At 25.7% G+C, this 17,774-nt stretch overlaps 2 protein-coding genes across 5 annotated transcripts in view; both read right to left on the bottom strand.

Annotated features, from left to right (window-relative positions):
* Positions 1-576: 576 nt before the first annotated feature.
* On the bottom strand, positions 577-12,501 carry LOC107992614 (midnolin homolog). 4 transcript variants are annotated; one of them, XM_062078354.1, is made up of 7 exons: positions 12,304-12,501; positions 11,912-12,222; positions 11,337-11,816; positions 8,033-8,120; positions 3,275-4,324; positions 2,531-2,870; positions 577-2,440 (listed from the first exon to the last, which is right to left on the bottom strand). In XM_062078354.1, the coding sequence occupies exons 3-7, from the start codon at positions 11,807-11,809 to the stop codon at positions 2,187-2,189; spliced, it is 2,205 nt and encodes a 734-aa protein (XP_061934338.1). In that variant the 5' UTR covers positions 11,810-11,816; positions 11,912-12,222; positions 12,304-12,501; the 3' UTR covers positions 577-2,186. The 4 variants fall into 4 exon arrangements, with proteins under 4 accessions (XP_061934338.1, XP_061934340.1, XP_061934339.1 ...); XM_062078356.1 differs by having other exon boundaries at positions 3,305-4,324; XM_062078355.1 differs by having other exon boundaries at positions 3,305-4,324; positions 11,337-12,222.
* Positions 12,502-12,552: 51 nt separating this feature from the next.
* The window catches only part of LOC107992634 (ATP-binding cassette sub-family D member 3), a 5,235-nt gene continuing 13 nt past the window's right edge, over positions 12,553-17,774 (bottom strand). The window contains exons 1-12 of the mRNA XM_017048648.3: positions 16,857-17,774; positions 16,682-16,724; positions 16,429-16,616; positions 16,277-16,346; positions 16,030-16,127; positions 15,668-15,848; positions 15,387-15,599; positions 15,171-15,240; positions 14,542-15,017; positions 13,823-14,122; positions 13,561-13,722; positions 12,553-13,491 (exon numbers count right to left, since the gene is read on the bottom strand). The exon at positions 16,857-17,774 is cut by the window's right edge and continues 13 nt beyond it. Of these exons, the coding sequence (XP_016904137.1) occupies positions 13,414-13,491; positions 13,561-13,722; positions 13,823-14,122; positions 14,542-15,017; positions 15,171-15,240; positions 15,387-15,599; positions 15,668-15,848; positions 16,030-16,127; positions 16,277-16,346; positions 16,429-16,616; positions 16,682-16,724; positions 16,857-16,972 (1,995 nt within the window). The 5' untranslated portion in view covers positions 16,973-17,774 and the 3' untranslated portion in view covers positions 12,553-13,413. The remainder of the gene's footprint in view (positions 13,492-13,560; positions 13,723-13,822; positions 14,123-14,541; positions 15,018-15,170; positions 15,241-15,386; positions 15,600-15,667; positions 15,849-16,029; positions 16,128-16,276; positions 16,347-16,428; positions 16,617-16,681; positions 16,725-16,856) is intronic.

The following is a 17,774-nucleotide window of genomic DNA, read 5'->3' as shown; positions in this document are numbered from 1 at the left end:
ATTTTTGAAACAAATATATCATTTATTTGTTTTTTTTCATTTTATTTAAGCGTAAAAATTTCAAAAATGGACTTTTTAAGAAATGAACATCGATATCATTCATTATGAATATCATGTATAAACTAATGTTTTGTCAGTTGTTTCAGAATTTTTATAATTATAATGAATTTGTTAAAATCGCTTGTTGCATTTATCCCATGATTTCGGATTTATTCGTCAGAATGTCAAGAAAATCCATTATAATCATAGCTTTAAGTTTCAATAATAAGTTTATACAATTATATAATTCAAAACGTAACTTAAATAAACAATTTAAAAATTAATAACTTTAATCAATTTCATATTTTTTTAAATCAATTTGTGTGTGTGTGTGTGTGTGTGTATTCTTATAAACTAAAACGAAACAAATATTTCTAAAATAACATGCCTTAATTTAAAAATTAATAATAATTAATAATAAATGTAGAACGAAACAGCATCAGCAGTTTTTTTTTACATAAGCAATAAACAATAATAACAATAACAAACACTCAACAAATGATGTCACATTCAAACAAGACTTAAAGATGAACTTTATTCCTTTTTTTTTTTAGCTTAGCAAGCAATCTTATTTATTTTGGTATTCGATAAAATTCGATAATTATATGTTACAATATTGAGCCAGTTTGTAAAACTGTAGCTGTAATGATAATAATATAATAATAGTAATATTTTTTTCCCTAAGTAACTTAGAACACTATCAGATATTATATTATTTAGTACCTTAATAAAACTTAAATGAATTTTGGCTTTGGAGCCATATAATAGGATTATCTAATTCTAATTATAGGACCATTTCTTCACGTGCTTCAAATTTTCGTTTTCTTCTTTTTTTTTCTCTTTTCTTTTTTTTCCTTGTCAAATATTGATATTATAATGATTATAATTTTTGAATAAAATAATCAAAATTATAAGTCAGTATCTCAAGTTAAAAATCCAATTTATTCTCATTTTAAATTTATTAGAACTAATATGAGATTAAATAAAATATTAACTGATTGATCGGTATCGCAGGTTAGATTTTATCAATAATACATTAAGCACGAAGATTGAATATCACTATTCAAAGATATTTTTTATTTCTTAATAAATATATAAAGAAAAAATGATTTATGATTTATTTCATCTTTCTATTCGTTGATAGATAAAAGTTTATGAATATATTAGTGATCACAAAGTGCACTTTATTTATAGAGTGATACAGTTCAATCAGTCTACAGAAAAAAATTTTTTTGGAGAGAAAAAAAAAAAAATTTCTTTCTAATAATAATTTTCGAAGTTTTCAATCATGAGCAAATATGTAACATTGCTTTTTGTAACAGTCTTTCCTGCAATTCGCGGAAATATACGAGTTTAAAATTATCTACTTGTGTCTACTGAATTTGAGTATATATCGATACCGACAAGAAGTGATAATCAATGATCAAAGTGACGAATCCTTCCTGATTTTCCAAGATCTATCAAAATTGTTCTATGTTAAATTCTTTTTTTCTTTTCCATTTTCATTCGTCGATTTTTTTTTTTATGTGCTGGCTACATTGATTCATTCACCAAGTTTTATTATTGTCAGCTATGATCAAGTCCTGAGTAATAGACAAAACAACTATTTAATGCAGTTTAATTATTTGAGAATTTTCCTTTTCTATTAAATTTCTATGTGATAATTTCTCTATCATATTTAACATTGCACATTGTTTTGTCACATAATATTGCTATGATTTTTGCAATTTTTGAATTTTTTTAACCATTTTTAATCAAAATCCAAATATTTTAAATGTATATTTGGATTGGAGGTATATTTATCATATACAATATTGAAAATGGAAAAAAAGAATATTGTATATATACAATTATAGCTTACAATTTTCAAAAAGAGTTTCTTCATTTTCATTGCAATATTTCATACATTGAGAATAAGATAATATGCCCAATCTTTTTAAATGTAATTAAAATAACTTCAATTTTTTAATTTTTTTTTATATAAATTAATGGATATTTGATTCAAAATGAATTCTTTTCAGTGTAAAAAAGCAAATATATGTTGTGAAAAGCGATAGAATCTGTCCATTTACTCTTCAATAAATCAGTGCGCTAGTTAAAAATTGGATTTACATTATATAATTACTACTCTTCGTTAAATCACATGTTCAAGCTACAACTGGTTCAGGACTACAAGGTTGCAAGTCTGGTTCATTTTGAGGTTCTGTTGCATTTGCAGTGGTACTTGACGTATTTGGATCATGGTTTGGATTTGGATCTGGTGTTACCGCCGCCCATTGTGTAGTATATGGTGCTGCCCCAGCTTGTCTTCTAGCTTTTCTTCTAGCACGTCGTTGTTCCATTACTAATCGTAGACGTCTCATTTTTCCTTTAGTTGCTTCATTTTCTTTCGATAATTCTTCTATAATGATAAATAATTAAATTATGAATCTATTTTTCTGTGATGTAGTTTTAGATTTGTTTAAGCTATAATATTTTTAAGATTAAATACCAGTAGAATAACCAGGATTAGAGGAATTGTGACAACCAACAATAGATGTAGAGGTACCATTCACATTAGTTGTTAGTCCAGTCGAGGACGGAGAGGTTGATGACTGTTGGCGATTGCTAGTATGCCTATGATGATGCCTATAATGACCTGCAGTGGCAGCTGGTGTAGCACATAACAAATCATTAAGAATGTGAATAATGGTACTTATATCTCGTTTAGGACGTCCATGTCTATCCTGAAGAGCTGGATTCAAGGTCCCACTAAATGTACCAGAATATACACCTTTCCCATGATGATGCATACTTTCTATTATTGCACCTTGTCTGCGTCTCGCATTTTCCTATGTTTAAAAAATTTTATATAATTAAGATAAAATTTATAAAAAAATGTTTATATTAATTCCATAATATATATATATATATTAAATATTATTAACATATATTGATTTATTAATGTATATTTTTTTATTTTATATTGCATGCATTTAATTATAAAAAAAATCATATAATCAAAAAGAGAGGACAATAAAAGAAATAAATAAATAAAAGAAAAATACATTTAAGAACCTAAGAGATTCTTTAATAAATTCTTTTTATAATATGAATCATTAAAACATAATTCTATTATAAAAATCATGAAAATATTTCACAATTTCTGTCTCTTAGGATCTTAATAAACACATATTCTAAGGTATATATGAAATAGTGGTACACAGGGGGAACTGGCATCGGTAACAATGTATACCTCTGCGAGGTCGACCCGTGAGGTGAGTACCTCAGAGGAGAGTTGCTTCAGTTTCTGCGTCAAGTTACGAGAAGCTTCAGCTAGCGCCCTGGTGTCTAAAGTTGCAGCCTTCGAATTTTGTTCAGTTAATGAAGAAGTAGGACTCTGGGGATTGATGTCGCCATCCACTATATTACTTCTAGAGGAATCTTCTGTATCATTAAATTGTTGATGATGATGAGCAGAACAGAGTTTTTTTCTCGGCGGAGTTATATCATAGGATACTGATTCTATACATCCATGTCCTGTAGAGGTAGATTGTTGCAAATGGTCCATAGAGGAAAGAGATTGGTTACTATTGGATAAACTGATAGGTTTATTTCTTGAGTGATGATGGTGATGATGATGATGATGGTGATGGTGATGACTATGATGATGATGATGATGATGATGATATAGAAGGCAAGATTGACAGGCATTAGAATTTCCATTAGACGACATTGAGCCATGGTTGCTACTATTTCGAGCGGATGGTGGTTGGTTAGCGCAAAGAGACGTATGTGGAGGACTAATTGGCGAGTACGAGGACGACGAGGAAATGGAAGAAACAGTTGTAGCGCGACTCGAACAAACTGGATTAGTTGTAGTAGTAGCTGTCGAGAGACTGGTACTACAACTGGCTGCTGCATGTAATGCTGAAGCCAAACTGCTTATCAAAGAAGATGTCCTCGCAGCCGCAGTACCACTTTGTAATTTCGCTGAGTTATTAGTAGAACGTGCAGCCAGGACAGTAGATCGTCTACTTTGCAAAGAAGTTGAAACATGGTTGGTTGATAAGGTAGATCCATTGGAACTGTTTCCACCGATAGTTAATCCGGTTGTATTATTAGTTGTTTGATTGACTGTTGGTGAGGCCGGAGTTACAGTGGATAATTGTAATTGTATCAACATCATGTGATCCCCCAATCGCATGGTAAGATTCAAAGGGGCTTTGCCAGAAAGGAAATCGTTCACTTGAGAATCATTTAAACTCTCTAGCGCTTGCATCACACTTTGTTCCGGTCGTTGTGCCTGAAAATATTTATATTAATCAAAGCCTAATATTTTTTAATTTTTTCCATTTTGTGCATTATATATTTTTATTATAATATATTCAAATTATTTTTTATAATAAAAAAGAAATGATTATGCAAGATAATTCATAAAAATGATTCGACCAAATCTTTACTATTAAACAGCATTTAAATACTTTTACAGAATAAGAGGCAACTTCAGAAGGAATTAATGAGGAAGCCGTATAGATTAATAAATTCGATTCACAAATTCCATTCCATTAACTTTTTGGTCCTGCATCTGAATCTGAAATAATTTTTTGTATTCTTCCATTTATGTAATCAATCAACTTTAAATTTAAAAATTAAAAAACTCCATTATATGGAAGATCAAAATTATAATATATACATATATCATTTTTCTTCAAATCTTAAAAGTATTGACTTTTTTTAAGTAAAAATTATATATTCTTACATAAACTTAATTTTTGGAAAATTAAACAGAATTTGATATATTTAAATTAGATCCTAATATGTTTAGTGACTCTGAATAACTCAATAATTTTTTTTTTCATTGAATCGGTATTTATTCAAGTAAAAAATGAAATTGAATCGATAAGACGACGACAAGAGATGGAAACGCGAGAAGACCTGCAGAAGAGAGGAAACCTCGCGAACCGCGGCTCAGACCCTAGACGACACAGATAGGCATCCCTCGATACACCTAACGGACTTCCTTTCACTGACGGTCATCGTATATTTGGTAATTCAATTTGCTTGTGCTCCGTTTACAGAGAATCTCAATTTCTATGAATGGACCTTCAATATCATTTCAATCACATAATACTTTTTTATCCAAATTTCCATTAATTAGAAAATAATCAAATAAAATAGGTCAAAGTATATTAATAATTCCGTAATTCATTTATTAATAATACATATATTCAATTAATTTTTGTAAAAATACTTATTTTTATTTTTTAAAACTTCTTTAAAACTTTTTTTTAATAAAATAATAATTATTGAATCTTACATTTTAATTATAAAGAATTCATGATTTATTAATCTAAAAATTCATGTATTTCATGACTATTAATATAAATCAAAGAATCTCTGCTATAGTTATCATAGAATCATGAATATTGCAACGTCAAGGAAGCTAGTGGCGCCATGCTTAAGATGCAACCTGTTATCAAACCAGAAACTTATGAGTTGTATTCGAGTTTCCCCCATCCATAGATCTTCCCCACCATGCTGTTTCGGTAGGGCACACTAAGTAATATAGCAAGGTAAAGTATGCTTTAAAAAAGAACTTTAAATAGTAATAAGGGCATAATTACATGAGGAATGTTTACAATTTATAATATCAACTGAAAATAATAGCAAAAATATAAAGAAAACATGAATAATTTGCATTAATATATAATATATAATTTGTATATAAATAATACAAACATTTCCAATTGAATGTACATGCAAATAGATTTTTGTTAGAAATATATAAAATAGTAATATAAAATAATATTAAAAATAATATATTATTGAAAAATTTATAATATATATACCAACTTAATAATTTACTATAAAATTGAAATGATTATTTTTATTTTAATTATAAGAATTCTTTTTTTTTTTAATATAATATATTTAGAGATACATAATCAAAATCTTATTTCATGTTTTTCCAAAACATGTATTCAGAATTTTTGCACAATACTTAATTTAATAAAGCAAAATTTATTTTTTAATCTCTGAGATCATTTTCTAAGATCATTAAAAATGTCTTTTGTTATTTATTAAATTTATAAAATTTATAAAATATAAGTTAAATTATTTATGAATAAAAAATAAATGATCTCATATAATTTTTTGATTATTATGAAAAAACAAATATAATATTATTTCGTTAATCTATCAAACCTGAATAATTCGATTTGTTTTTTTGATAATATGATTAATTATTTCGATCTTTATTAACAAAATTTTTAGCAACGATTAATTATAATATAAAAGTAATATTTTAAATTCAAATCTGTTATTTAAGTATTATTTATGTTATTTATAAATGTTATTTTTAAATATATTTTTTTGAAAATAAATTGGGATTCTGAAAATTGCGAAAAGATTAAAGAAATGCTACTGTTTCACAAAATTTTCATAATTAATCAATAAAACTTTTTTTTTCAATTTTTTTCATTAAACATTACTAAAATTGTCTATCAAACCTTTTAATAAAGTTAACGTATTTAATAAAATTTTCACATGTTACAGAATAACATTCTACATTTTAATATTCATACATTTATGATCAATTTTATCTTTTATTCTTCAAACCAGAAAAAGCCGATATTCATGCGCATTTTCAGATTATTGTTTTTCACTAAAACACGAATATAAATTATTTGAATATAAGACATAAAATTTTTAATTTTAAAAGTCGAGGACCTCGATATTTAATACTGTTTTTTTTTTTTCAAGTGAAAGTTAAGAACCGTTAGCATTTGCTTATGAATGAACTGTTAATGTTTTTACAACATAATCATATAAAAGTATGTTCTTCTATATTATTAAACAGAATTAATATATAAAGAATCTTATTTTTATTATAAAAGTAAAATTATAGATAAAAAATAGATAAAAAGTATATACCAATCTAAAGAAATATTTTTAATCAGGAGAAAATCGATCAGGCTGACCAATGAACAAAATTGACATTAGTCTCGCCCTGCTTTATTGTAACCACGAAAGAATAGCAAATATGTATAGGCAACGTTAGCGTGTAGTTATCCTGATCCACACGGCATAACTACACACATTTACACATGCTACACATAGGCACACTTTAAAATTGACTGCGGGTGACCGAGACTCGAGCGGGCGGTCCCCTTGACAGCCATGCCAACGAGTCTCGGTCGCGATAAGGACCCGTAGTGCCGGCGCTGTTGCCAGTACCTAGAGATTATTTCTTTGTGTATGCACGTGCAGTCGATATATGCATAGTCTAGCTTCTCTTTTATCGATTCAAATGGAATAACCTAGTAGAGATTGTTAGCTAGATTCTTTTGATTTTGTTCTGGAAATGAAAATATCAATTAAAAAGTAATTAAAGAGCTTTATTTTTCATTTGAATTGATAGAGTATTAGATACAAAAAGATGAAACTGCAAAATAAAAAAATTATTTAAGATTTATAAATGGATAAAGAATTTAAGATTAATTAGATTAACTTTTCGTGGCATAGAATTTCATTTATCTATTTTAGTACATATAGATATGATATAGATGATAAAATTAAATTGCATTTTGATAGAAATCTTGACAATTTACTTTATATATAATTTAAACTTTTCTAATACAGAAAAATTAATCTTTCTAATATAGAAAAAATTTTGTAAGAGTAATTCTATACAAATTTTACATATATATAATATATTCTTAATATGAATTATAATATATACTGTATCAGAAGAATTAGAGAAATTTTGTGTGTAATGAAATATCTTTAAGAAGTCGTAATGCATGTAAAGGATAATACGAGATCAGCAAAGAAAAATATGACGCAATAGTACTGGAATATAAAGTGCTGACGATACATTGACCGAGAAACCAAGTGACCCAATGATACGACGAAGTTAATTGCGTTTATTTAAATCATGAAAACTTTTCTATGGAGATTTCGGCAAAAAATTTTTTTAAATTTTTATTATCAGAACATGCATTTAACTTACTAATAAGCCGGTTTCTACACTCGGAAGCAATGTGAGTCGACTGCCATCTTGCAAACGATTTTCCTCAAGTGTTCCCTCGCGCAATTGTCTAAAATACAAATTTAAAATTATTGTTCAAGTTTTATATTGATAAAATTATCACAAAAATTGAATTTTAAATTAAGTGCGTTATTCTACAATATATTTTTTAATTATTGTGAATAATTCTAATACAATGAGATATTCTCTTATCACATGATAAAAATTATAAAATCTCTTTTAATTTAATTCTAAGTCTAGCCATTAAAATTATATTTTATAATTATTTCAAAAATTATAAGATATTAATTATCAATATAGAAATATTTGATCTATTTTTAATATTATACATAAAATTCATGAATAAATAAAGATAATTAAATATGACAATTTTTAAAAACTCTATATAGTTATATATAGTTATATAAATTATAACATTACTATTTTAAAAATTTAAGTAACATTAGCATAAATTATATAATATGTTTCGAAGGAAAGTTTTTTATTATTATTATGAAGTGTGTTATTGAAAGTATATTGAATATATATATATATATATATATAAGCAGTTTCTGAAATTATTGTGAAAATATTCAACATTTCTTCATTAACATTTGTATAATTAATTTCAATTCTTCTTATATATATTTCATAAATTTGTAAAATATCTTCACTAAAAAAAATTATGTTAATAAATTATCATTATTATGAAAGTGGAATTTAAGGCAGACTTTAATTAACATTGTTTTCATAGATTAATATTTTTCTATAGAATTGAATTTCTAGTTGATAAATTGATTCAACAGAGATCTCTATTAATTGAGTATTAAATATGAAATCGCAACGGATTTTTGCGATCTTGGTGTTATTTACATGGATTCTAATGGAATAAATTTAACGATTTTTACGAATATTCTGGTGCAATTAAATTTTCTGGTTATTACAAAACTATCGTTCAAAAAATATTATTCTTATTCCCGAACTAATTCAAAATTTTAACGTATAGCTTTATGAAAATTAAACATGTATAAAATACATTTTTAAATTATATATTTAAAAATTTATATTTAATATATTTTTAAATTATTTTTAAATTTATATTTAATATATTTTTAAATTATTTTTAAATTTATATTTAATATATTTTTAAATTAAAAAATAATTAAAATACTAAATATTATATGTTTGAAATGATAATAAATATATCTATAAAATTTACAACACTTTTTTTTCGAATGAATCAATAATATATAGAAACTATTTATTTAGATAAAAAATTATACGATTCCATTTCGCATACAATTGCAAATAAAACAATGATAGATAATATGTAACATGTACATGCAGCATAATTTAAAAAAAATCAAATTATATATTTTTGGCCAGACCGATATTATAATGAAAAAAAAATATGTTAAGAATACTTAAAAATAAACTATGTCTGAGCAAATATAAAGATAATACGGTAACATTCTTATCGGTAATATGATAAATAATGTTTTTTTTTGATGACTTTAAGGTCATAGAAGGAAACTGTATATAATCTTTGATTCATGTAATTATACTTTATAATCCTTTTTAATTATAGAATTGTAAACATATTTTATTTTACCTTTTTAATTTGCTGTAATGAAAAAAGATTTTTAAATGAATGATCCTAAATGATAAAATTAATTGGATGAAAATGTTTCTTATATGTATAATAAGAATAAATAACAAATATAAAATATCTCTTGATGACAAATAAATATTTAATAATGACACAAAAGGTACAGTTATCTTTTTATGTTGATCTAACTTGCAATTGATTAGAAAATACATTCTTTTTAATTTCAAAAATCAATTTATAAATAATTAATCAAAATTAATTTATACATGAATGACAATATTTTTTAATTTTGAAAAGAATATTATCTTTAATATAGATTGTAAAATAGATTAGAAACAATTCATATAATATAAAATGTCAAAAAAATATTAACTAAATAAAAATATTAAAATCGATAAAAAATATATAACATATTATACATAAAACAATAGTAATATATATAAATTATAATCGTTAATATATTCTGCAATTAATACGATACGCATGCGCTCGAGGAGTCATAATATAAAATAGAAACAAAATAATGAACGAATTTCCATATATGCACGTGTTATATTTACACAGACAAGATTCGAATACAATGAATTAAATATATAATAAAAAAGAACCGTGAATATTATTAAAACTGGACTGACAGAGAAAATGAACAAATAAATAATAATGGATATTCCTTTCTCTTTGATACGATTTTAGAAATTACAAGATATGATTTTCATTAAAAGCGTTAATTATATTAAAATATTACATTAAAAATTATATTATAATTACATTAAAATAATAATCTGAAAATTTCAAATTTTAAAATTTTAAAATTTATATTTATAAAATTAAAATAAAAATTTTAAAAACTATTTATAACAAATTATAGCAAAATAACAAAATATTATTATCATTGTCCTTTCATGTCATTATTTTAAAAATTATAGCTAGTGAAAGAATTGAATGTTGATTATTAAAATAAAGATATATAAACCAATAAAGAATAATAAAAAAAAAAAAAATTCCGACGATCTTGAGTATAGGAATAACCAGCTTTGTCGTTTCCATCCACAATTTTTCTTTCTTCTTCTACCTCTCTTTACAGAAGACTGTCACCGTTCCACTTTACAAGACGCGATTCTTGAGATATTCTACCTACACCACCTCCACCTTCTCCTACTTCGAATTTATGGTATGCCAGCCTTCCTCTCCATGTTTCTTTCGCGTGCTTGCACAGAGGATCAGTTCATGCAACGGCCCCCACGACGCCTACGAATATCATGCCCACTCTCTCTTTTTCATTGTATCGATGCTGTTTTCGTTCTTCCTCTCGCATCTTTTCAGCTACACCATATACAACACACCGATATTGTACGTGCATACACTTACTTACCATTTCTTTTTTTCCACACACTCTTCTTTTTAACAAGAAATATTATGTAAGTACGTCTATATATTTTCCTTGAAAATTAATTTGTAAAAAATTCATATAGATCCTTTGATTATTGATAATTTAAAAGCATATGATTTAAATGCTTCCACCTTTTTTTTCTCATTACAATCAGAAATTAAAAAACGTTCAAAGATATTGTTATGACAAATAATGATTAAAACGATAATAATATGTATATATATGAATATGTATATATATATATATATATATATATATATATATATTTACTATTTCGATATACCAACCTTTCACGATGTAGTAAACAAATACGTTCCTTTGCGACCTTCAGCCTCTTCGAGATGATCTTCTTAAGATTCTCAACGGTATCAGTACGATCGACTGTAAGGTCAAACTGTCCACCGGTGGTCGGCGTGATGCTGATAGTAATTTCGTCAGGTTCGAGGACAGTGGTAGCAACGCAGCCACACCCCGGCTGCAGTGGCGGTGTGGAGGAGGAGGACGATAATGATGACGACGAAGAAGACAACGAGGAGGAATTTGTAGGGAGTGGAGAAGCTGAGCCAGCCCTTATTGAGCGTTGACTGCAATATTCTGTTGGTTGATCGGATTGCGTCGTAGAATATGTGGCACTAGAGGTAGTCGTCCCGGATGATGCAGTATTAGTCATATCATTAGAATTTTGTTGAGTCTTTGATCTTTCATTATTTTCACTATCCATTGCTGTCACGTCCGACGGTGAATCCGTGTTACCGTCCATTCTGCAACTATCGACACTAATGGAACCGTGTCGCCAACTTCGCACACCTACTTTGTTCAGACCCACGTCTTCGCGTCCCGTACGACTATACTATATACGCACCCGCACCTGCACCTGTACTCCCGGCGTCCTAGCTGTTGGACACACACTCGTTCACGTCGCACAATCGCAGTGCCGCGAGGTCTGGCCACGGTGTCTTCGGGAACGCGAACGCCACGAGGAACGATTCAGCGAAACACAATGGCAAAGAGAGACGAGGAAAGAGAAACGATCAGACAGTCAGATAAGTGAAGAAATATAAAGAAAGAAAGAAAGGGAAAGACAAAAACAAAAAGATGGAAATGAAAATTAGATGAAAAAAAAAGATTTATGAGATTCTTGACATGTATATGACATACTGTATGTGATTAATTCTAGGAAAATATTCAAAAATAATTTTCTTTTAAATTATTTTAGCTCACTGACACTATTTTTTTTCACTATTATATACATACATATTATAATTCTTTTTTTTTTTATTGATTACAAATATGCTCTATGTTTTATTTTTATTTTCTCACACACTGCAAACAAAATTTTAACTGGACAAACTTCATGAGAAGTTAGTATCAATTGAACAATTAAAAGCGTTTGCTAACAATTTCCGACTAGCTTCCCCAACAGATCAACGGTCAACCAATATGGCAACGTCAACTCCGGCAGAATTTTGAAAGAGCGGGAAATTTAAACAGATTCAAATATTCTTTCATATTTTAATTTTAATTAACTTTATTAAATAATTTTTTCATTCAATATGATTTATGAAAATAATATTATTAATAAATATTGAGAATTTTATTAAAGAATTTCTTTTAATATATACAATTTTTAGATAAAAGAGTTGATAATAAGCAATATAATAAGATTTTATATCACTGAGCTTTATTTCACATTCTTATTGTCCAGCAATTTGATATAAATTCTGGCAATTTTTTTAATGTGATCAACACATAACAAATCATAATTTTATTACTGACTATTAAAATAAAAAATGATTTAAATTATATTCAAAACTATATTATACATACATTTAAATGATAATAATAATAATTAATTAGATATTTTTAATACATATGATACAATTTAACATTTTATATGATGTAACTTTGAAAAATTGTATCAAAAATATGTTATTTTTATGATAGTTTAAATTTATATCCGGAAAATTATGTTTCCATAAGTTTTTCTTCCTTTTTTTCAATAATATTGGAAGAACAAATGTACAATAATATTTAAATCACATATTAATTTTTTTTAAAATTAATTACATTAAGGCCTAAATTGCAGTGTATACTAACATTTTTTTGTTATTTCTTATCATTTTTCATAAAAAAATAACGATATAAAAAGTATATAGTATGTAAAAATACGATATATAAAAATATACAGTATGAATATTCATAAATCTAGATTCTAATCAAAGAAAGATACAATACATACAATATACAATATATATATATACTATACACTGCAAATTTACATTTAAATTATTCGAAATTAATCGAATATAAATTGACAATTCCTTACATTATTAAAGTATTATTAAATGCAAGGAACATGGAAATTCACGATCCAAATTCTTTTGTATCCTCTTCGATAGTCTTAAATTCATAATTACCTCTTCCATCCATTCGCAAATAATACTAAAAATAAATATTAATATAAATTAAATATTTATTAAATAATTTTTAAATAGAAAATTTTTTGTAAACCTCATGATGTTTCCAAAGAGACCGTCGATGTGATACTGTGAATAATGTAATATTAGTTTGTTTACAGTACAAATACATTGAATCCTCGACATCAACACTAACAGCACTTGTACATTCATCTAAGATTGCAAATTGTGGTTTATGATAGAAAAGCCGAGCCATCTAGAAAAATCATAATTAGTATTAATTAGTATTATAAATTTTTGCAATCAATAACAAAAAATCTTTTCATTCTTGTAATAAATAAAAAAAGATTATGTACAGCTATACGTTGTTTTTCACCACCAGACAAAACATCCATCCAATCAGCTACAACATCCCAACCTTGTCCTTCATTATTTGTAAGATTTTCTCTTTCTAATAGATGACCCAATTGAACGAGATCTAATAATTTCTTCAAATCAGTATCAGTCATTTGTCCGCGCCGTATCATTTCCGTCTTGGTATGAGGATAAATTATTTGATCTCTTAGTGTACCCAAAGTCATATAAGGACGCTGAGGAATGTAGAATAATTTTCCTCGAGGAGGTTTGATAATTGTTCCATTCCAAACTGGCCATAACTGTTTTAATTTTTCATAATTTGACACATGACATTTGATAAAGTATAAAATAATAATTAAATTATTATTGAAAAAAAATTGAGCATTATTTGAATTGAATTTTTATTTGAATAAAATTTTCGAATTATTTTTTAATAAATAGAATGAATAATTTTTTTATTTGTTTAAAGATTCATTTGTATAAATTTACGAATAAGTATATCGCGAAAATTAAAATTAAATCGGTCTCTTTTGATCTAATGTTTGGTTCATGATTGAGAGTAATAAATATTGAAAAATGAAATATCTCTATTTTTCAATTTATCATTTTATCATAATATATTTCTGATATTTTCTTGAGATCAAATACAATTTAAATTGGATAATTATAATTCGAATAAAATTTATTTAATTTTGATTAAAAATATCATAAAACTTACTTCTCCAAGAATTCTAAATAATGAACTTTTTCCACAACCATTTGGACCACAAACTAACACATTCATTCCTGATTTAACTTCAAATGATAGTTCTTTGATAAGAATATCTCCATTAGGTGTTATTAGAGGTACATGATCGAATTTTATGATATTATCTTTGTTTATTATTTTTCCTATACCTGGAGTTCCAATTGGCTCATTTTTGAAATCAGAAACCATTGTTCTTTTATATTTTCCTGTTTTTAGATCATTAAGAACGATCTTTATTTCACTAACTCTTGCAGTAAATCCTGCCAATCGTGTCATTTCTCTTCCAGCTAAAACTAATCTACCAATAGCTTCTGCCAATTTTACTAACATACGACCATATGTATAATAACTCCTAAATCGATGATTAGGAGTTCCTGAGAGAATAGGATGATTTTCTATAAAGAAAGGTAAACTCACTGCATAGAAACCAATTACAGTTCCCATATCTAAAATAAAAGTATCAAATTAAGATTATATTAAATATAATCACTAATATATTATATAAATAAATATTATATAAATTAATATTATAATTTATAATATTATATAAATATAATATAAATAAATAATTACAATATAATATATATAAGCGATCTTACATTTACCAACAAAATTATCAATTATTCCTATGAAAGTTCTGAACTCTAGATATTTGCGAAGATGTGTTATCTAAAAGAAAAAAATATTTCTTTTTTTTACATTATATTATTAATGTTTATAATTTCAATGTTGATTGAAATAAAAAGTTAGCTTGAGTTTTATATATTAATTATAATGATAAAATTTTAATAAAACATATATTTTCTATAACTTACAAGTTTATGAAAACTAGTTAATAAAATTAACTTTTCTCGGTTATTTCCTTGGTAAAATGCTATTTCCTCAGAATTAGTGATTATTCTTGAATTAATATGACGATATTCACCCTCTAAACATTGTTCTTTTACTGTCATTTGACCGATAGGTTTACGCAAATGAGTTATTATCATACCAGCAAAAATAAGATATGAAAGCATAATTATTGGAGTCTGTAAAATCCATATATATTATTATAATAATATTAAATTTATATTTATAACATTTATATTATACATACTTCACTACCAAGAGTAGATGTGAGCCTATAAACATAAATGATAATATCTAACAAAGGTTTAGTAAGATTACTATAGAGATCTGTGCAGCTTTCACAAAATTTATCAACATCAGTAGTTAAAAGTTGATCTGGATTTGCTATACGGTTATCTAAATTATTCATTTTGTAATAAATAAAACCACTGTAAATAATAAATATTATTTTTTTATGAATGAAAACTTCTTATAATTTATATATTATAATTTATATTTGTTATATTATTTTTAAAATCTATAAATATTATAAAAAATTATGTTTCTAAAAATTTTATTGTACTATTTATTATTATTAAATTGATAAAAAAAAAGAAAACTTAAACTTACTTAAGATATTGATCCAATAAACTTCGTGTGATATTTGTGCGTAACCTTAGCTTCATTTCATATATACTATATTTCAGTACGTTGTTCACAATAGATATCTAAATAAATATAATCATGGAAGATTATATCAATAATTTCTTCCAATTGGTAAGAAAATAAAGCTGCTTGGCAGCCTGAATGAAAAGATTTCATTAGCAGCCTCTGAAAGCAACTTCTAATTTTTTTTTCATTAAATTTATTTACTTACCATTGGTAATACAGCTAAGAATTTAAGTAGACGTCTTTTAAATAAAGATTTATCCATTTTAAGAATTGATCTATAATACAAAATAAAACTTGCTAAATTTTAAGTTTTGTAATTTTATCAAGATCAAATAAAGGTTGAAATAAATTACATACGATTCAATTAAAGTGCTCATATTTATCATCCAGAGATCACAAAAAGATTTTGTAATAAGTATACCTGCGATAAGGAGAACAAACGCAAATTCAGAGGATATTATTGAGGGTATACCAATTTTAAGCAATTGATATAATTGTCGAAAAAATCTCGCATTTACATGAGCTTTAGGTCCTTTTGGTTTTTCCTGGAAATTATTTATAAATATTTAACATTCAAAATATATAATTATAAGAAATCATTTTTGCTCACCTCTTTAATAATATATTGTATATCTTCGACAGGCCAAATATTTCTATAAAATGAAGTAAATATTTAATACTACACGATAATTAATTATGCACACACGCGCGCGCGCGCGCGCGCGCGCACACACACACACACACACACACACACACACACACACACACACATGCAAAGAATTTACCTGTATTTTGCAACCTGTTTCCGGTTTCTTCTTTTTAATATCCATATTAATGTAGATAATGCACAAATACTAGTTACTGTGCGTTTAGTCACAAATTTACTAAGTGTTAGCGCCATTCTTTCCACTATAAAGAATCGACTAAAAATTCACCGTCTTTTACGACGGTCTCGATACTTCTACGTCCAGTTTAAACATAAAGCTTGTAGTGGGGTGGTCACTCGATGAATCAGCCATATCGATAAGTTAGTTTCGTTTGTCATTCTGTTATTATTATTCGTCAATTTCACCATTTTTTTTATGTTGATATTTTTATGTGTATAATAATTAACAACTATTAACCTTTTCTATATGTACAGATCTATCATTAGTAGAAAATTATTAACATCTTTTTCTATTATACAGTTTTATATTCATGAATTTCTGATTAAAGAAAATATATTCTGAAAAGAATATATATACATATATATATATATAATTTGTATTTAATAATAAATAAATAGAAAATTAATAGATAATAAATGGATAGCTTAATTGGAATAAAATAATTTTAATTTTTAATATTATAGAAAATTTAATAACATGTCTCATTATCAAAACTATATTTTCGCCATTAATTATCATTAGTTATCATTTACATTAATAATTTTATAAAAACAATTTATTTATTATTTTATTAAATATTAAACTTTATTTTGGAAAATCAAAAATTTGTAATTTATTTTATATTTTCCAATAATATTTGAATAAATTAAAAATTAAAATAAAAACTATGAGTTTTAAAATTTGATTCATTCAAATATTATATATTTATTAATAAAATACATAATCTACTTTGCGCCATATTGATTTAATCTGTAACTCAAATAACTCACAAATAAATCACAATTATAATAAATGAATACATGTAAATAAATTCTA

The sequence above is a fragment of the Apis cerana genome, linkage group LG8 (genome assembly GCF_029169275.1).
Source record: "Apis cerana isolate GH-2021 linkage group LG8, AcerK_1.0, whole genome shotgun sequence".
Classification (NCBI taxonomy): Eukaryota; Metazoa; Arthropoda; class Insecta; order Hymenoptera; family Apidae; genus Apis; species Apis cerana.
The sequence above is the reverse complement of the archived record's forward strand: the minus strand, read 5'-3'. Positions and strand labels throughout refer to the sequence as shown.